Here is a 21,468-nt window from a genome sequence, read left to right as displayed (position 1 = left end):
AATCTCTGTATACTTCGGAAATGTAATTTTTTTTAAGAAAAGTAGGAGTTTGCAAGACAAAGAATTGAAAATAAAACACTGATCTTAATATTTAAGATGATTATTGGGTAACTACTTTGGCAGACCAAATATTGGGGGGATTTGTTTATTTCTAATTGTGAGCTATATATGATCATGCTTGTAAATCTTCAAAAATACTTTAAACATGAAAAAATGTGATTTTATGTTCTGGTAAATTGTAATAATACAAACAGCACGTTTTGAGGGATTTTTTGATTGTATTTTGTTTTCAAGATGTTCTTAACATGTTAAAAGTGTTGGTGTGTTTTTCCATAACAGAATATTTTTATGTTCCCTGTGTTACAAATCGTAACTGAAATTCTCTTTTTGCTTCTCAGGTTGTTTTTGAAGTGGTCACTTCAGGTCACCCAGGATATGTGGCTCTTGATGAAGTGAAAGTTTTAGGACATCCATGTAGTAAGTACCTATCCGCTATTTTAAAAGCCAGCTGCCTAAAATGAATGTGCCCCTATGCTTCAATAAATGTGGAGCAAAAGATAAGGAAAATGCCAGAAAACAATGTCAGTGCTACAAATATAGGCTCAGTGTGTACAAAGTGTTGCTAGCATTTGAAAACTGCACCTTATTGGCCTTAAAGGCATCTCTTATATGCACATTGTGTAAAGCACTTGGCATGACCCCAGACCTTAACTGAGCCATCTGACGTCTCCTTCAGAACAAAAGTCATCAAGGTTTGTTGACCATTTTTCTGTCTGCATCAAAAATTCTGTGCAGCTGCAAGCTGAGACATCAGTGAGAGCAGATGAACAACACAAGAGCTGAATATATATGATTATTTTTTTCCAAGATTTAGAAGGAGGAAAACTCCGCTAGCCAAGGGCTGAGGCTCTGCTAAGCAAGGTTACTTAGGGTACTTCCTGAGGTCCATTGCTCAATTTCTGCGCTTCCTTATGTTTTGGATGTGTTCCCTATACCATTATTAAGGGTATGTAATATTTAACTATCCTAAGTTCTTTTAAAACTAATATCAAAACAAAACCTTCTAAATTAAAGCTGTAGTATAGTAATCCAGATGTATTTCACTGTACTGAAATAAATGATTATTTCACACAGTGCTACTTGTTAAATACAGTATGGAATTGTAGATTTCAATCTTACTGACCAACTGACTGAGTAGGGAAAAAGACAGCAACTTCTGTGTAATTGCTCACCTTCCTCTTGTATCATGTTGTGCTTGTATGCATTCTTTGTGGCTTGTAAGTAAGAGCTGCAGTTTAAAATAAAAAGTGGTTTATCTATCAGTTAGTGCCAGAGCACCTCATAAAAATGGTTTTAGTGTTAAGTGGCAAGAAGACACCGACATTTCTTCCAATACAGTTATGCAGAATCAGCAGCTGTTATTTCTGAATCACTTAGTTTTAATAAACACAGTAGGCACTCATGTTGTTAGACAGTTTGGGCTTCTGCATTTTGAAGGTATATCTTTGGTTCAGGTACGGTAAGTCTAAAGCAGCATTTTACCAGCTTAATAATTTTTCTTACACAGATTTTGAGAGGTTTGATCTGTGCATTTGTACCAATCAGTTTTCAAAACCTGCAAGTGGCTCTTGTTAATGTGGAGGTTGGGTTATACCCCATAGCACGTAGAGTTTGGACGTGGCAGTGTTGAAATGCGAAAGCTTTAATGAAAAGTTCTTTGATGAAGTAATTAAAATGTTAGAAATTAAGACATCAAACCAGTTACATTGTGTACAAGAAAATTGAGAAAGTGAGAAAATTGAAATAGAAATACTATGTGTCTAAAATTTTGCAAGACCTGTAATGCTATTCATTTCTGCGTATTGTCAGAAAAAGAACTTTTGGAATGATTAATCCTTTAAACAAAAATTCAAATGGCAAAAATATTTGCTAGGCAGTTGTCTGGGTAGTACAGACAAAGACCAAGCAGAAGGCAAATTGTAAGCACGTAAAACTGAAAAGGATGGATTGTGGTGGGTGGTTGGTTGGGGTTTTTCTTGGTGCATGGGTGTATGTGTTTGGGTTTTGTTTGTTTTTAAAACCTAATGCCCCTGTTCTCTTAGTCCATACCTGGTAAGTCAGAAAGGCTAGTTTTCCAGAGTTTGAGAAGACTGAGGAAAAAAAAACAAACGAGTAGGGTAAAAGCAGATGTAAAAAAGCAGATGTAAAAAAAAAAAAGCGGGGGGGAGGATGATGATGATGGAGAAATGGGGAACTTATTGAAGAATTTTACCTGCTCTAGGTGGTCCTGTTCTGGTGGGGGGGTTGGACTAGATGATCTTTCAGGTCCCTTCCAACCCCTGACATTCTGTGATTCTGTGATAGTCAGAGGAGGATGACTTTGACCTAAAGTCTCTGTCCTAGTTGGGAGGTGTTTAAGACAATAAAAAAGCAGTACGTCTAATAAATCTACCATAAGGATGGTTGTCATGAAAAGATTTCCTTCCATAGTTAGATATTAATTTGGGCTGTTTTATTCCCTCCCTTCCTCCTTACAGAGCCTTGCACTGGACATTAAGTACCTTTTTCTTGAATTCTGGTAGCTAGTTATTTATAAATTCCTTATAACTGCAATTTCTCCTAGTGATAAGGTCTTTTAAGAAAATGTCATCAACACTTTAAATGGTTGTGATGTTCTGCTAGAAAATGTATGTTTAGTTTGCCAGTACTAACATTTCCATGTCTGAAAGCAGTGTTCAGAGCCTGGCTTATCTGCTAGTATAGACAGTGCAAAAAGCCCCCTTGCCCGCAGTAGGATTTGAATGGTTGGGGAATACTGCCTTTTCAAGGATAAGTTTCTGTATCAAATTTTTCTGGTTTTCTGTGTCATGTGGTGGACTCTTTCCAGTAAAAGAAAAATACACATGTTGTCTTTCTTCCTTCAGCGGACATAGTTCTTGTTGGAATATCTGTTTCGTTCATTAGGTTATTTGTAGCTGTATTGCTTTAATTTTTACTGAGAGTGTTTTCTCTTTCTAAGTGAAAAATAAGTATTGGTATGGAGAATGCATTGTGTTTTGGTTTTTTACTGCAGTGTTGTTGAAAAGAATTGTATTTAAAGAATACAGCCGTGGTTGGTGAGAAGTGGTGTGTTAGTATTTTAGCTGTTTGGTGTGCTATATTTCTAAAGCATCTCTTCTATAGATGCTGTACCTGCTTAAAAAGAAAAACCTGTTTCCCTGACAACATCACTCAACTTCTTTCTTACACTACCAACTAGACTAAACAGTATCTAATAGATTTTTGTTCAAAACATAATAAGTTTCCAATATGATCTTCATTAATAAGGTGTTATTGCAAGAGGGATACTGAGCTAAGGTAACTTACACAGCAGGAAGAATTCAATAGCACCCTTCTCTTCTGCTCCTTCCCAGGTATGGAAGTAAACCAACCTGAGATCTAATGTGTAGTCAGTGATGTGACCCTTTTAAAGCAGTTTCATTTGCTGGGTGTGTTATTCATAGACTGTACTTCCATGTTGCATAACTTCAATACTTATCTTCTTCCAACAGCAAAAACTCCCCATTTCTTGCGTCTTCAGAGTGTGGAAGTCAATGCAGGACAATTTGCTACTTTTCAATGCACGGCCAATGGTGGAACAGACTCGGGTGACAGACTCTGGTTACAGGTAATTTCTTTCTTTCTTAATTCACTGAGATCTCTGGGGAGAGGAGTTCATTGCTCTGAAAGGAATGTAAAAACATGAAAAGTGATAGGGATGTCCGTTTCATCAAAACGAGGTTTTATAGTGCCTTTGAACTGCTGCATAGGAGGTGTTCTGTGGTAGAAAATAATACTGGAAGATTTCCCGCCCTTCTTTCAATGGCAAGCCTTATTGAAAATAAAGGTACTGTTTTTGTTATGTATGGAAATCGTGGGTAAAGGCTAAATCCCCACGAAAGAGCACATGACTTTCTCATAATGTCTGTGCTGGCTAACTGCAACATTATGCATAATGATTTGCTTGGCTTACCTCATCTCTGTTTAGTATTTTCGGCTAAAATTGCATTCTTACTTTTTAAGTCTGGAGAAGACCAGTATGACAGTCAAGTCTGACCTTCTGAGTTATAGAGTCAAAAATCTTACCTATATTCATTGAGTCCATAATTCTTTATTTATTCAGTAATGTAGCTTCTAGGTAGGTGTCAGATCTTGATTTAAAAACTGTCTCCCACTCATTTTCTTTTAGTAAAGACAGTCTCCCCTTATCCCTATGTATCAAAACGTGCATCGTGTTTGATCTCTTTTAGTCATGAGGGTGCAAGTTGAACTGCTGTCTTGCTGCCATCATTCCAGAGTTCTCTACAGCAAACAATAGTCTCTATTTGGACTTGGCATTAGCGATAGACCAACCTCCAGATCCCTATACTGTCCATATGTGGAAAAACAACGTGTTAGAACTGGGACGTTGTCTGTGAGAAGGAAATAAGGGTGTGTAAAACAATGCCTAAGGAGATCAGTCAGATGAAATTGCAATGTGTGGAGAAGGAGGGATAGGAGAAGCTGAAGCAATAGTAACAGGTGTGACTTAGAGATGAATTTCTCTATTTTTGTTGTTTAAACAATTTCAGGCTTTTACTACGGTTTTCCTTTCACGTTGCATTTGGTGCAAAATTTCATCAAGCATTACGGAAATGATTCATTTAAGTGTGACAGGTTAAACAGCTGAGTAGTTTTAAGAAAAATAGAGCACAAATAAGTAAGTAAAACCGCTTGAAAAGCAAACACTCATATTTATCTGTGCATGAATGATGAACTGTTATGTGTATCCAGAAAGAGCCTGATCGAATACAGTGGATTCTGTATTTGATGGAATGGAATGAAAAGCAATGGAAATCCCCTTTGCTTTTATTTGGGTTTACATTGGGTATTTTTAACCTCTGTGCTGATATAAGGCTGATATTTCTGTGACACTCCAGCCCTTTAAAGCCAGTATTATGGTGTTGAATTGATAGAGTTAGACGCCTGTGTTTCCTAAGATACTGAGATTTTTTATAAAGAATGATTTTTCCAGTCGTGAAAAGTTTAGCGTATAAGGGAAAATAATGGGTTGCTGTTTCATCAATGGTAACCTCTCTAGAACCTTCAAACTTTTGCATAATGCTCTTTTGTACAATTGGAGGTAGAATTCAATTTAGGGAAATCCTGATTCCATTCAGTTTTTCCATAGATTTCAGGACAGTATAATTTCAGCTTTAACTTTTTTGTATGGAATTTAGGACACACGTAAATTCTTTGCAAGGCTGAAATGTAGTTTTTTATTTTAGAAATTAAATATCCTTCTAGATTTTATGAAATAAAAAAAAATAATTCTTAAAAGCAGTAGCAGTTCCAGAATGTCTTTGCTGAGCTTAGTGATTCCTTGTTTATACTTACGAGATTTTTTTTTTTCTATATGAAGGATAAGAAAGTAATGACAGATTGACTTTTTGAGAAATTTATCTTCCTGCAGGGCTACTGTTTATTTATCCTGCCCATACAACTACAGGTCCTTCTGGTAATTAGTCCAAGGTTGTGCAAATTCCAGGTGTGCCTTAGTGTAAGAACATTTTAAAAGTTGGCAGGGTCTCCTCGGTAGCTTGGATTGCTTTTGTACTTGTTTGCCAGTTTCCACAGATGTCTGCTGCAGCTTACAGTAAGACTGATCAGACAGCTCCATGTGTGGGATGCTGCAAACCAAGGCTATGAGATACAGATCCCAAAAGGATTTGCTGTATTTTGGTGTACTAGGTCACGATCGGATAACAGATCCCCAGACCTTGCAGTTCTCCATCAGTCAACTGAGACCATCTGGTTTCATGGTGTGATATTGGGGAGTTTTGTATATGCCTGCTTATAACATCTCATGACACTGCCCCAGGACCATGAGTACAAAGCAGCTGTCTGTAATAGCCGTCAGAAAACACTGTATCTTCCACGTCATATGACTGGTTAAATGGACGTTAAAGATCCTTTAGTTCCTGGTAACAGTAGAGCCAATATTCAACTGCAAAACATCTTAATAAAAGGCGTTCTTATGTGCACTAAAGCCGGGATAAAATAAGCACCATTCTCTGGTGATGTTTATGCTAGCACTCAGGCAGCAGTTGTTAGTGGTGCTACAAACGGGTCATGCAAACTGTCTGATAGGTCTGGTTCATCCACCAGTAGTATTAAGCCCTTTCTGCCATCCTTTTGATGGTTTGTTTCCTTAAATTTGTAAAACTTTAAGGACAAACCATAGTAAATAAATAAATACAATTGTGTGATCTGATCAGGGGCTTCACAGCATTTCTTCCATGTAAGTCATATCAGGAGACCTAATCTGTTTGGCTTTGGCAATTCCAAAGTGTCGTGAGATAATTTGCTCCCAAATGGGAGCCTATCTTTTTTTTCCAGATTCGCATTGTTAGTCTGAAGTACGTATAAATTTCTAGGGTGAAATCACAAACCCACTGAATTCAGTGACATTTCTGACTGTTTCCAGTAGTGGCAAGATTTGACTGCTGTACTTCTATCTCTTCTGTATAGTACCTCTCAGCTTGTGTGCCAAAGAAGGCTTCAAGTTCAGTAGTACACGTTTTTTGGTGAACAAATATTTAACTTTTTACAGTCTGTTAGACTGTGAGACGTGTATGGTCCTTAAAGCAAATCAGTAATTGTGACTGGGTTGGTTATTTTAATCTCCTTGTCTTTGGTGAGTAGTTGTTGGAAACAGCATGGATGTTCTTACTTTAATAATAATACCCAGGCCTTGAAGCAGTCCTAAGTGAAATCCATAGATCATACTTTATTTCCCTCCTTTTTTTTTTTTTTTTTTTTTACCCCAAGCCTATCCTGCTCTTACTCCCTATTGAATATGAAGTCTATTAGTTTATGGAGTATTATGGGTTTTTTTGCAATTGAAAGGGTGATGGGGGAACCATAATTCATAGGTTAGCTGCCCAAATTACACCACTGAGCCATGAAATTTGTTTCCTGATGCTGTGATCACTTTACTCTTTGGGGAAAGGGAAGACAGAAGGCTGTTTACCTATTCCATAGTGCACTGATTTGCAAGAAAAACATTTTTCCTGATCTTGCTGGGCACCCATGCACCCTAGTGCATGAGCTATGACTGCAAGCTTGTCAGATAATTTGACAACAAATTGGGAGTATTTTCAGTGATATCATTTCAAGTTGAAGTCAAACAAAAGAACTCAAGAGCACAACACAGCATCATACAAGTGTGTTGTTGTATGTCCAGTTAATAAGGTCATTGGCTAGATTGTGTGTTTATGAATTCATATCCCCATTAGCTTACGTTCTAAACATAAATGTACCTAAAAATAAATCTGATGACAGTAATGAAGGAATGTTTATAGTTAATAGATATGTCCCATCTGCTTACATTTTCTTTGTCACGTCTGTGGACAACACAGGTTATTGTCAGTATGGGATGACTCTTTCTATTCCGTTGAATATTTGAGCAAAAATGCTATTCCCGTGCCATTTCTTGTTCTCCCTCTGTAAGGGCTGTAGCAATTGCTGTAATTTTTTTAAAATTAAACAAATTCCTCTTTGAAATGACGAGGTCCAGGTGTTGATGCCAACAATAAGATAAAGCAGTAGGCACTAAAGGAGCTGGTAATCCCAAGGAATGGAAATACTTTTCAGGAAAAAACTAAACCAAACCAAACAAACAGAAAACCAAAACCAAACAATCCCCAACCAAAACCCCCAACATTTGCAGGTGGGAGCCAAAGTTAGAATTTGGAAAGAAATTAACATGTGGAACATTGTTAATGGTCAAGTGAAAGCAGCTGAGACAGTGTCTTCTGAAAAACTTGTGCTAGTATTAGTATTTAGTAAATTTGCACAAGAAACACAACACTGTTACAGGAGAAAGAGGGTAGAAGTAAACTTCTTTTGGTGCATAGAACATTGAAAAAGCAAACGTTTTGCTTTCCACCAACAGCTTTGAGCCAGGAATCTAAATTGTAGCTTGCAAATTATAACGATGTTTAGAAAAATGAAGGTGTACTTAAAACTAGGTAAATTTCTTCCACTGCAAGCCCCAGATATACACGTACATAGATTTTCTTCTCTCTAAGGATATGAAGTTTGAACTGTTATGAATTGAATATTTACATATACAAAATACTATATTTAATTGTAACTAATTAAAATTAAGTGAAAACTTCTTAAATATTAAAATAAATGTTTCCAAGGCAATACTTTGGAAAAGTTGTGCCTCTGCAGGCTTAAAATTTTGAACCTCTTGAGCCTACCTCTTTTAGACTACATACTAATGTCTTTTTTTTTTTTTTTTTTTCCCTCCAGAATCCCCAAATTGTTCATTATAGTGGACATACTCAGTTGATGAACAGTTCCTTAATATGTGGGTTCCTTTACACAAATATATTTAGGGCTTCACTTTGCTTACTAAATACGATACAAATCAATTCTGAAGACAAATTTATTCATTTTCTAATAGAATCCTTCCTACTAATCTTAATGCTAAAATCACAATATTAAGTTTTTCTGTGGGATGGATTGATACGATCTTTATATAACAGTTGAGGAACATAGACACTAAGAAACAAAAGCAAAACATATCCTGTACTTTTGGCAACAGTCTCTGAGACATCTGAACCTGATCCTCTGCATGTAAGGCACTGAGCACTTTCCATGCTCAGTGTCCACTGATGTTAGTTGCCATAGTGAGTGGCCAGTACTTCGGGGAATTGAGCTTGAAGACCAAAATTAGGCATCTAGAATAGCAGTATAGAGTTAGAAGAGTCCTTGGAAAAGTTTAAGTGACATGACATAAGGTCTCTGTGACAGAGGCACATCTGTTAAATCATGGAATCACACAGATTCTGCAGTTGGCTCGTTTGTTCCTCAGCTTCTCAGGCCTGGCTCCATCTCTTCATTTTCCCACCCCCACCTGCTGCTGCTTCTGATTTGCAGCTGGTTCGTTCAGTTCCCTCTGTGTGCTACTTGTTCTTAGAGTGATCTAGTGTGTGACTTCAGAGAAACTGCTGTTCAGATGATACCCAGGTATCATGAAATTGTATTTTAATATCAAACCCAGTCTTTTTGATACTAATTTCTAAAGGTCAGTTGTAGCATCACCAAATGTGTGGCGGCTGTGTTTTTTCAGAGACTTGTACCTTAACTCAGTGTGAGTGTCCTTTCTTGAGAGAGGTTCCTCAAATGGCAGAAGGCTACAGTTGATGAGGAAGAGAGGTCATCACTTTATTGAAGTGATGTCTTTTTCCTAGCTTCATTCTAAAATGTGGTTGAAATTCAATTATTTAAAAATGTAATTCTCAGACACAACTTTTATTGCAGAAATACAGTCCTAAGAGTAAAAATTTGTGGAAGGTAAGCAAGTAACAACAGGATCTCAGGATGTGTCTGACAGCTGTGTTAAGCAGCATCAGACTTACCAATAGCAAGAGACTAATGGCTGTCCTCTGATAGAAGGGCAGAGTGTGAAATCTTTCATACCTATGGTTTATGCATGCAGAACGCGTGCTACTTCATTTGCAGCCAAGAAACTGAGAACAGTATCACTCTAATGGCCAGTCTTCTCTACCCTCTGTAAACAGTGTATTACCTGTTAATAAGGGATTTGGCTTTTCTTCTTGTCTTTCCTGAAAGCTATCTTTCACCTTATTCAGTGTGTCTGGTTTTGTATCTTCAGTAATCTTTTGCTGAAGGTATGAAGAATATGAAAGATGTTATTCCTCTACGTACAAAACTGCAAAACCTGTATGCATTATTTATTACTTATTCAAAGGAAGCGATATAATCCTGTGTCAGAGGGAGTTATGGAAAGCAAATTGTTTTCCTTAGGAATACACACACACACAAATGAGAGGCATCAAAAACATCCTTGTGAAAATGTAGAGCCAGTGCAATGACATCTGGCAAATTATGAAAATAAAACATATTTATAGGATATACGAAAGAGTTTGTGTGTGTGTGTGTGTGTACATGTTTATGTAAATCACATAAAGTCCTAGAACGTGAACCGAAGTCCTAAAGTTTCGTAAGACTCTTTTGTTATGCTGTAAACTCTCTGAGGCTTTCACATAATTACCATTTTCATTGCTAAGTCTGGAAGCACTTGAGGAAAAAATGTTTCAGCCCTTTTTGAATACTAAGATAACGAAGCAGTATTTTACCTGTTAAAATTAAATCATATACATATGTAACAGCTTAGTAACACAAAGTATTGATGTAAACTGTACAATGAGATAGGCATAAAGAAGATGTTCTTTTGAATATTAAAAAAAAAAATAGTTCAGGTTTGATCAGTAGGTGCTTTTGTGTACTACAGGAGTGGGAGATCATTCTTCCTCCTGCTCATAAATTGCTCAGTCTTCTGTGACTTGTGCATAGCAAATTGTCTTGAGTCCGTTGGCTTGAGAAGAGCTTAAATGACATCAGTCAGCTAAAGATTTTGGCAAGATTGCATGCATCCTGATGCACATGCATCCTGATGTGGATTTTTTTGTAGATAACCTGAGATGATCTTACTCTTAGAAGGATAATTAGTGCCTTGTGGGAAGGGGCACTATCTGTTACTGAATAGATGAAAGTTAAACTTTTTTAAAAAATTCTGGTAACCATTTAATATTATTTCCAGGTTTTTGTATGTTAATATCTTTGTGTCTCCCTCTCCACTCCAGTATATATTTAGTGCCTTTCTTGTAGACAATACTGTATATTTTCCATTAATTGTCATGACTCAGTTTTAGTTGATTTTCATTAGTTACATAGTAATCTTACTATATGACAGGGAAAGTTCTCTGAACAGCAGAATATAGGCGGCTTATGATGTGTGTCATGTTTGTGTTACCCAGTGTCTAAGGAGCTATGATCTTCGAAAGCTTTTCCTTCATTATCTGCCTTACATATGAATTGTCTGATGCCTCTAACGTACTTAAGCTTGTGCTTTGGGTAACCATGCAGAACTGTGGTGTTTGTTTTTACAGACATGGTAAGAACTGAAATACTCCTTCAATTTTGCCTGGATTATTTTGGGAGGCTTTAAGTTCTTTGAGGAGAAATTAAAAAGTAAGACACATACGGGTGGCCTGAGCATGCTTTCCAATTCCTTTACCTTAGGCTAAAAAAGAAAGAAAGGACTAAACAAAACAAGACCATGTTTATGTTTGCCCGATAAAAAAAAACCAACTTGTGCATGTGTTAGCAATTATGTCTGGCATTCATTAGGTATACTGATTGTACTTTATAATGGATCATAATGCATTATAAAGACAAGCCATTAGCAGTGTACCCTAGGAATCGATACTGGGACACGTACTGTTTAGCCTCTTTGTTACTGACCTGGTTGATGATGGAGTGCACCCTCTAGAGGTTCATAGGCAGTACAAAGTTGGGAGCAGGGGCTGATGGCACCAGAGGGTTGGGCTGCCATTCAGAGGGACCTTTACAGGCTGGAGAAATGGGCAGAGAGGAACCTCGTGAAATTCATTAAAGGGAGGTGCAAAGTCCTGTCCTAGGGAAGGAATAATCTCGTGCGTCACTGCACACTGGAGCCTGGCGAGCTTGAAAGTGCTTTGTGAAGAACTTGGTGATTGTGGTGGACAAGTTGACCATGAGCTAGCTGTGTGTCCTTTCAGCAAAAAAACCTAACAGTCTCCTGGGCTGCATTAGAGGAGGAGTGTTGCCAGCAAGTCGAGGGAGGTGGTAATTACCCTCAGATCAGCTCTGGGGAGACCCATCTGGAGTGCTGTGTCCTGTTCTGGGCTCCCCAGTACAAGAAAGAGAGGAGGAAGGTTAAGGGACTGGAGGATCTGACATACAGAGACAGAGCTGGGACTGTTCAGTTTGGAAAAGGGAAAGATCAGGAGGGATCTTGAAAGGAGTAGAAATGACAGAGCCAGACTCTTCTCAGTGGTATCTAGTGCCAGGACAAGCTGAAATACAGGAAATTCCACTTAAACATAAGAAAAAAAAAAAAAGTTTTTTTAATTTTCAAACATTGGAACAGGTTGCTTGGAGAGGCTAAGGAGTCTCTGTCCTTGGAGATATTAAAAATGCAGCTGGATGCAGTCATGAGCAACTTGCTGTAGTTCACCCTGCTTTGAGCAGGGGGCTAGGACTACATGATCACCAGAATTCCCTTCCAACCACAGTTATTTTGATAATATTTTAAAGTCACTATTCTTACATGTGGCATTTAGCAGCTTTACTGATAAGGAAATATTGAAATGGAGTTTCTTGGGGGAGGTGAGATGCGTGCCTATGTACACACACTGTTTTTCAATAGTTGATTGAATTCCTCTTTTTTCCGGATTTCCTGTGTTGTATTTATAGTTTACACTTCTTTCTTTACTTCTGTCAGTCATAAAGGAAGAGAAATGAAATTCTCAGCCCTAAGAGCATGCAGAGGAAACCCAGCAAAGCAGTTGGGACAGGGCTGTGGCTGTCAGTGAACACTGACCTATTAAAGCTCTGATCGCAGTCAAATTCCAGAAATTTACGTGGGAGGAGTAGTATATTGCTAGGAGAGATGCACAAAATCATCTGTTAATGAAGAGGCTACAGCCTAGTATTGTGTATAAAATGCCTGTAGTACAGGAAGGGGCAAAAAGAAGATCCTTTTTATATGATTTACTGTGAAGTAAAGAAAATGCAAAGAAAAGGTAATTTGAAACATCTGTGGAACGATGCATTGTTATCTGTATATTCCTGTTCCTCATCACTTACGTAATTTTACAGCACAATTTTATAAACATCTGCGTACAATATTGTGTTATCTAGTTGGGTTTGCGTTTATTTTAATTCTACTTGAGGTTTAATTTGCACAAATTCCATCACAGTAATTTTTTAGGAGGCAAACGTCAGTTTTTCTCTTTTTTTGCATTTTAAGAACTTTGATAAAATGTGATAGAAGGATTTAGTTTAATTTACATATTCTCTTTCCCTAAAGAGAGGCGTAAGAAAGAAATGTAACAAATCTCAGCTGTCTAAACATCAATTAAAACTTAATAAAATTGTAAAGTATGTTCATGTGTATTGGAGATCCCACACCAAATTTTTCGAACAAAGTACGTTTAATTGCACCACTCTAGCTGTGAGCAAATGCTTGTACTACAAGCTTTATACCTTAAGACAGTATATATTTAGATGAAAAGTCAAATACATTTTTAAATATGTGTACCTAAACTTCCAAACCAGTTCCTCTTAGAAGAGAGTTGTTAGGGCAGATGCTCATCCTTTGAGGAAGACAAATGCGTTGCTTATGTGACAAGCTTTGTTGTGAACGGTTACGTCTCTTCCCTCTGGGTGATACAGCTGTAGGCTTCATCACCCCTAAAGCAATCCTTTTCGCTCTCCTGTCTGTTGGGATGCAGTCTCCCACCAGGGCTAACACCAGTCAGGCTTTTTTACCTGGGCTTACTGGTTTTATTCTTATGGGTATGTAGATTTGATTAATCTTTCTCTGATGCTAAGATTTCTCTTACAGATTAGTAGTGATACCAGAGACTAGGAGAAATTACTTAAATGTTGACTGTTAATGATAAATCCCAGTGAACATATGCAAGAAACAAAGACATCTTCAAATCAGTGTGTCCTTGAGGTGGTTTGACTTCAGTGATGTTTCTGGGCTGACCAGAAGAAACCATCCTGCCTCGTGTTTTTGTTGGTAAATTATGTGCAGCTGAATTTACAAAATTTGTTTGGAGTGTGGTAGAAATGTACAGTAAAGGTGACTTTCCTCCTTGGACACCATCTTTTCCCTTATAGGTTAGCATCAGCAAGGCTGAGTGGCCCATCAGATGCTGTGCACTCTGATTGCTGGCATGACTTTGTAAGTGCTGATGTTGCTATAGGGCTAAATTCTCAAAATCAGGGAACTGACATACTCTCTTAAGTGTTGGAAATGGGTTCCCAACCTGCCATCCTCCTGCTTTTGCAATGAGATCTTTCCTCCACAGCAGTGTGCTGCTCAGTCTGGTTCTTGCAAGGGGAGAACAACTGGAGTTCACAGAGGTACTATGACTGATGAACTGCACAGCTGAAAAAACTGAAATGCCTGATGGTGCGATATTCTAGCCTTAGGCTACTTGCATGAGATGGTGCTGCTGTAATAGGGATGAAAATGAGCTCAGAAACATTGCAGAAGCCTGACTGGCAAAGCTGCTCTGCGGGGTAAGCCTCCCAATCCCCTCAGACTGCCCTGCCTGGCACCAGAGCCAAATGTCAGCAACTGTGAAGAAATGTCAGCTTGTTTTGTACTGAAAGAGATACAGAGAAGGGTAATAAATGAGAGTGAAAAACTTCATTCCTATCGTCAGGAACCAGCTCCACCATTCCTAATTGATGTGGAAGCTTAAAATGTTATCCAGAATAGTTGATTTCTGTTGAAAATACCTGACAGAAGCAGCTGTGAAGTTTTACATTATGACATTAGTCAAAACTTTTAGATCAGAAGCTTCAGATTGATGAGCACCTCAGACCACATTGGTAGCAATATCAAAAAAGAAACTAAAAACTTCAGTGGACGTGAGCAAACTTGATGATTTTTATTTCAAGAAAACTAAGCAACCCTTGATGCAGTAGAAAAAAGATACTGTAGATAGAGGGGAGAGAGGTGCTTATCTCCGTAGTGGTGCCGGCCATCCATTGGGATGCAAGGAGTGATAACGGGCGGTGTTCTGTGTTCTCCAGAGGCCTTCCCTCAGCACTTGTCTAGCAGAGGTGGATACTGCTTTGCCAAGAGTGTGCTTGTGACACTGAAATACGCATTTTGTTTTCAGCTGTTCAGACAGTATACCGGCTATTCTTGCTTATGAAGGGAATGTGGAGTCTGCAAACTTTTAATTACAGGTATTAAAATTTTGGTCTTGAAAAAGGCCCTTTTTATCACAGAAATATAACTCTTAATCCTCTGTTTCTTTGGTAATCTCCTGTGCCAAAAGAGATTTTGGGGAAAAAGTAAATCTGAAAAATTCATGAACTGTGCAAGTTTTGCTTTTAGAGGTATTCTGGAAACTGTGAAATCCACTAGGACCTTGTTTATGGACAACAGGGCAAAACCTTAAGATAGCTTAGAGACAGGTTTGCAAAGTTCGTTTGCAAGTAACCTGAAGAAGTAGTCGATTTTGCTCCTCGTTTGCTGAAGATGCCATGTTGCACCATATATCTATAAAGAGTGTCAAAAGTGCCACTTAAGAGAGTCATTGTTGTTTTTATTTGAAAAGAATGATATGAAACTTGGTCGCTGGACAAAAAGCTTCTGGTAACAGGTGGTTTTTCATTCTTCTTCTTCCTTTTTCCCATGTTTTAGAACTGTATCTCAAGTATTTGGAAGGTACCGGATATTAATGAATTGACTGCATACATTGATTTGCAGAAAATTCGCTTACGTGCAGACATTTATGGACATACACAAGATAGAGGGGATGCACATAAATCTATCCCTCTCCTCCATTCCTGTATATATTCTCATTTTCGATGAAGTCACTCATAAGAAAAGTTGTTCTGGGATTACCTTTATCAGTCAAACCTTTTTGATATTCTTGTCTGAATCTGAAAATGAAGCAACCCAAGTAGTGTTCTCTTTTCAAGAAACTCAGTGTGATATGTTAATCTTACAGTTATTCTGGAGTGTTAAATAATATAGTATATGGTGATTAGCAAACCTGAGATAATAGAACAGTTGACCTGTTCCCCGGGGGGCTGGTTAAATTAAACTTTCTTTTCAAGAGCATGTTAGGTATGCCTGTTTCTGGACCCTCAAGACTGCCTTGATACGAAGCGCAGTTCAGCAGCAGTAGAATCGCTTAGGGACACATATGAGTTGGGCAATTGATGAAGTAAATTCAATAAGCTTTCCGTGCTACGCTCCTGGACCTTTGGGAGAAAGAAACAGTGACCTTTACAATGAATACTGTAGTTAAAATGTACAAACTTACTGCTGGGAGGTATCGTGTTCAAATTGGAGTTGAACGGAGGCTTCTTTTTTAAGGCCAAGGGCTGTTGAAGCTGTTTTGAGGCAAGGAGAACCAAAATAAAGATTAAATTAAATTAAACCCAAAGGGAAGATAATAGGAAGGAAACAGTATTGGGGGATGCATGTGTTGGGGGTGGGAGCTGTTAAACTACATGGCTGACTGAGTAACAAAGACCAAAACACCTCCAGCCGTTAGCTTCCCTGTTACATAGACCGCTGTGTACCTCACTTATCACTGATTATTACTGCTATTGTTGTCTTTATTCACAAGTTGCACTGTCACTGTTGAGGGGTTTACTATAGCTTTCTTTTACCATAGGTATGTGTCTCTTCTCGCCATTCGTTTTTCCCGTTTGGAAGAATCTTTTCAGATTCTTTGCAGGGCGTGGTTTCTCATCATCAATATATGTGTGCTTCTCGCTTGGCTACTTCTTCCTTACCTGCTTTGTAGGACTCAGTATCACTTTGGTTTTGCCTGCTATTCTAGTTGTTTAAAACTTTGGAATAGGCTTCAGGTTGTGCACAGAACTTGCATGTTGGACTTCATCCCATGCTGCTTTTCTTCCCAACAAAGTAACACTTTCCCAGTGAAGAAAATGTGGGACATGACCACACTCTTTTTTAACTTTGCTGTTACATACTTGGAAAGAAAAGGCAGACAAATGCCTGCATTAGTATACTTTGCATTGTGTGTATGGATGGAAACTATGCTAATGATCTTTGCTTTCTCATTTTCTCCTCATCACACTAGTTCTTCCCAGCCCCTCCATAAGCCTGGCGTCTGCAGAATGCCAAGCCAGAATATTTAAAATCCTGTGTATGTTCTCTTCAATTTTTAGCAAGGTGTTTATCCTAACTCTTGGAATTTTCAATACAAATAAAAGGATGATGAGAAGTACTTAAGACACAGTATTAGATTAAATGACTTTATAAGTAGGGCTACGAGTTCAGCAAAGTACTTAGCAGATACATGGATCATTGCCATAATTTCTATCCAAAGTATAAGCCTCTCCATTAGAGAGAGTCTTCCTAGTGCTCTGTTTTCTCCAGATGTTTCTGAGGGTGTAATTCCCTACAAGTACTTTTATATTCTCCTCTGTGCTATTAAAGATGAATGGAAAGAAGATTTGAAATTTTCACGTATTTTGTGAGCACTGACAAATTGTTAGAGAATATTAACTCTTCTCGATCGCTGTGGAATTTAATGAAAAAATAAAAATGAGATTGAGCAGGATTTGGTGTGGGGTTTTTTTTGCTTTTCAAATCTCTATGTAGTAATAACAGATTTGCTCCTGTCAGAATGATGCAAACCAATTTTAGTATGTAAGTGCAGAGTAACTGTTTTGGGTAAATTACACTGAGTTTAATGACTCCAGAAAATGCAATAATGTCTTTGTTTACTTTCTGTATGTTTGAGCGTATCATCAAATAGATGTCATTGCTTAATATTTGATAATGTGACTACTGGATGTGTAACTTCAGTAATATTTTACAATATTGCCTGACAGCTTCAGCCAGCATTTAGGTTTAGTCATAATAAACAGCAATTTATGGAGAGCTGTGTGATTTGGAGAAAAGGCTTAGTTATCAAACATTTAAATATTGAAATCTTTCTTGAAAGGTAAAGTAATAACATTTTGCTTGAATGCCCATGAGTTACACACGCAGAGTGCAATTGTGGCTCGTAGCAGAATAATTCCAAATAGGACAATAATAATCTTTTTCCAGCATGGCCTCATTAGTTGAATGAAATGCACTTGTTAACTTACACAGATGGAAAAATACAGGATAATCACAGGATCTGTGATGGTTCTAATCTAGACTGACAAACAGTTGTCTTGGTTATGAAAGCAATTCCAGAAATTCAGAGGTAGAGCCAACTGTCTTAATTATTGGAATGATATTAACTCTGCGAAGCAGTGTTGTTGAGGTATTAATTACTATTTGATTTAGATTTTATACATATTTTAAACAAAATTACTTCTGGCACTGCTGATATTATTTGAAATCCCACTGGTATGACTCTAATCACAATTTTATAAATGTGCATATTTGAAAGTGGGATAAGGCAAACCCTTTCTTTCATTAAATGTATGAAAAGCTGATTAATCTACCTGCATGGACAGAGGGTGACCGGCCAATGCTTCATTTTAAGTCTCTTCTGGAAAAATTGTTGAAATACGCCTTGAGAGTGATTGGTGCGGTGGTAGTGCTGCATGTAACATCCCAGAACTTCAGTCCCTTTGAATTACTGCTGCATTTTGTTAAACGTATTTCCAAAAGGTTTAATGTGTATCTTGTGGCTGCTAAATTGCTGTTCATGTAGACGACTTAGAGTTAGTTCATTGCCTAAAAGAGACTGTAAGTCTAATTTAAATAGCCATCAACCTATTCCTTTTCGTTCTACCTTGCCTAAAATGGAAGAGTAATGTGCGTTTTAAAGTGCTTTAAGCTGTCTCTGCATGCATTTAATACGCTGGTACTAGGAATATGGATTTCCAAGCTGTGTATATCCTGAGGTTAAATTAGGATTATTTTTTGTATATCCCTATATATTAAATAACATGTTGTTTAATAGAAAAATTATTCCTACAAGTGACTTACCAGTTACCTATTTTCATTAGTTGGCTTAAATAACATTTTTGAATATTTTTTTAAAAGCTTTCTCTGAGCATTTGAGAACATCCAGGTTGCTCAGCAGCCAACAGAATCTGCTATTTTTGGTTTTACATCTCAACATCTTGCAATCTTTGTTTTGTGGTCAAAATTCTTCTGCTCTAAGAAGGTTAGATAGCTCTGCCCTGGGGATGTGGCCTTTGTAGTCCAAGCAGGTCTAGCAATAAATGATTACGGCAGTTTCCTCTTTCCAAAGAATGAAGTGTCCTGTTCACGCAGTTCTCCGAGTCCCAGAGGCAGGAAAAGCTGGCAGGCTGCGTCTGTAGTAAAGCCTCAGTCTTTCACATGGCAAAACGGGGCTAAAGTAAAAGAGTAAAAAGAACCATGTTTATCTTTGAATTGTATTTAAAACAAACAAACAAATAAACCCCACCCAGGAAACAGAAGGGTACTACAATTTGCTCCTGCAACGTGTTTTAGTGGGTTTTAATATAGAATACCATAGTGTTGTGTTGGAAATAATGAATTTTATACTCTTTTCTGGAATGGGATTAGTAAATTAGAGGCTTATCATTTTTTTGTTTAATTTTCAGTGAGATACGATGTATTTGTGAAGACTCAGGCTTCCACATAAAAAGTGGGAGTTCGCAAGACCTATCGGTAAATTTCAGAATCAATCTGAAAAAAACTGGGATTAAGGTTTTAATGACTATAATTAGTAACGCAATAGATAATAAGTGGCCTCTTTTATTTGTGGGACTTCAGAACGTTGCATTAGTGAGTGTTAAAAACTTATTTTTGTGAATGCTGCTAAAAATAATTCTTTGTAAAAAAAGTTGTAGGAGAATGTACTAGTACATTCAATAAATGAATGTTCGTTTGATGTAAGTTATTTCTAGCTATTCTAAATGAAATAGCTATTGACAGTCAGGACTAAGAGCTTGTCATTTATCATACAATGTGCTTAAAAGGGCCTTTTAAATATGGAAAAGAAAGTATTATTGACATTCTCCTCCAAATTTCGGATGGGTAACTGACCCATAAAAGTGACCACTGGCATACCTGTGCGGCTTCCTGAAGGCACTGTGCAGTAAGTCGGAGAGAACGAAATGTGAATCACAAATAACGGGAGCAAAGCTGGCTGTGTGTTAAAACAGAAGCCATTCTGTATTTGTGTATCAAATTAGAAATAGCGTCTTTTCAGACCAAAAGTAGTCTTTTGCCATTTGTCCATTGCTGTATAAATAAGAGTTTGGGAAAGGTTGTTGGGGTGTTTCTATTTTTTTTTTTTTTTTTTTTTTTTTGGTCTGTGCGCCCTTTTTAACTCTCTTCTCTAGTGCCTGTGGATTGAACTTTTCTTGTACTTAAATTCAGTAGCTTCATTACCATTCCTTTGTGCTCATGCTTAAATCAATTAGATGGCACTCCTACTCATTTGCTCTTGTCCCAGAAGAGAGGGAAGATTTGCTCTCTTGAGCTGTACTTTTTCTTGTGGAAAGTAATGTAATTATGTTTCTTGGCCTTTGTCTGTTCCAGACGTTGTGTTTTCCTTGAAAATATTTTCCCAAAAAGACTAATATTTTTTTTTTCTCTGACTTCTAGTGGGAAATGTCATGCCAGTGACTTCTGTGTGACACTCTGAGTTCTAACATATAATTAGACTCTCTACATTTTGCTCTGAGTTTGTAGTGTTTAAGAGAAGTCAGTCAAGATAATATTTATTAATAGTAATCTCACATATATTTTACAGGTGTGTTATAGTAATAATAAAAGCTTTTTATTTTGGAGCTCTTTCGTGAATTTTGAAGCCACTATTAATAGCCTGTTTCACATCTGGATTTTGGTGGGGGGCAAAAATGCTCGAATCCTCTGTAGAGCCAAGCTGAGTTACATGTAAGGCTCATGTATCTTGTTTATTCAAGCACAACGATGCATGCCTCTGAAATGTGCTTTGGCTTCTCTTTTTCAATCAAAATTATTGGCATGTGAATGGACAGCATGTGTTGCATGGCCATATTTGATCAAGCTAAGATTTCCTGTTGCAGAACAGCAGTTAAAACATTTGAAATCGGGGGAGATCAGTGTGTTCGAGAGTCAGCAGAAGGTGAAAAAGATTATGGGACCCCAGTGAAATAATAATTCATTATAAATGCTGCAATGCGTTGATCAGTTCCGGTTTTCATTCTACCTATGCACAAAAAAGGATGGGAAATATGTCCTATAGGGCTGGGTATTTGAGCAGTTCCCTTCGTGGACTGCTGTCATTTTTATATGACAGCCCAGGCTGTATTGTTCAGGGGGCCACTGGGAGGTGTGAAGGTGCCAGTGTGGCCTCTGTGTGGGGCCAGTGGGGAGTTTGCATGCATCATACCTTTCCATGGTCCCTCTGTTCACAGGCTGCGGCTTAAGGCAGAAGTTACACTGCCTCATGGCACTGCCTCGTCCTTTCCTTTCCTCTCTTTCTCCCTTTAACGGTGTCCTCTAGCCTTTGTTGGATGGGAACAGCAAGAAATAATTCTTACAATATTTAAACAGTTATTCAGTTGTGTTGTAACTCGTGAGAGTCCTGGTAAATTCTGGATGCAGGTGCCCGCATGGAAGGGTGGGTGTACCGTGCAGGCTGGAGCGCCTGTTCACACTCTAAATGAGGTAAGCTAGTTTAGGTACTAGAATTAATCAGTGTGTGGCAGTATGTTGTTCCCTAGAGAGTAACTTACCCTGTTTCTTGGCAGGATAAAATAGCCTGTGTAAAGCTTCCTGGTGTTGTGACTAGAAGAAAGGAAAAACTAGTGTGGGTGGATGTAATGTAAGCATGATTTGGCTATGCACAGAGCCCTTAAAGGGTCTGAAAGCTG

The 21,468-nt window shown here is 37.8% G+C and overlaps 1 protein-coding gene across 1 annotated transcript in view; it reads left to right on the top strand.

The window, feature by feature from the left end:
- Positions 1-21,468, top strand: part of PTPRM (protein tyrosine phosphatase receptor type M) — a 475,520-nt gene that overhangs the window by 160,103 nt on the left and 293,949 nt on the right. The window contains exons 4-5 of the mRNA XM_086472548.1: positions 399-477; positions 3,552-3,667. Of these exons, the coding sequence (XP_086328674.1) occupies positions 399-477; positions 3,552-3,667 (195 nt within the window). The remainder of the gene's footprint in view (positions 1-398; positions 478-3,551; positions 3,668-21,468) is intronic.

Source organism: Leptosomus discolor, chromosome 13 (genome assembly GCF_034619465.1).
Source record: "Leptosomus discolor isolate bLepDis1 chromosome 13, bLepDis1.hap2, whole genome shotgun sequence".
Lineage (NCBI taxonomy): Eukaryota > Metazoa > Chordata > Aves > Leptosomiformes > Leptosomidae > Leptosomus > Leptosomus discolor.
This window is presented reverse-complemented; position numbering and strand designations above follow the sequence as displayed.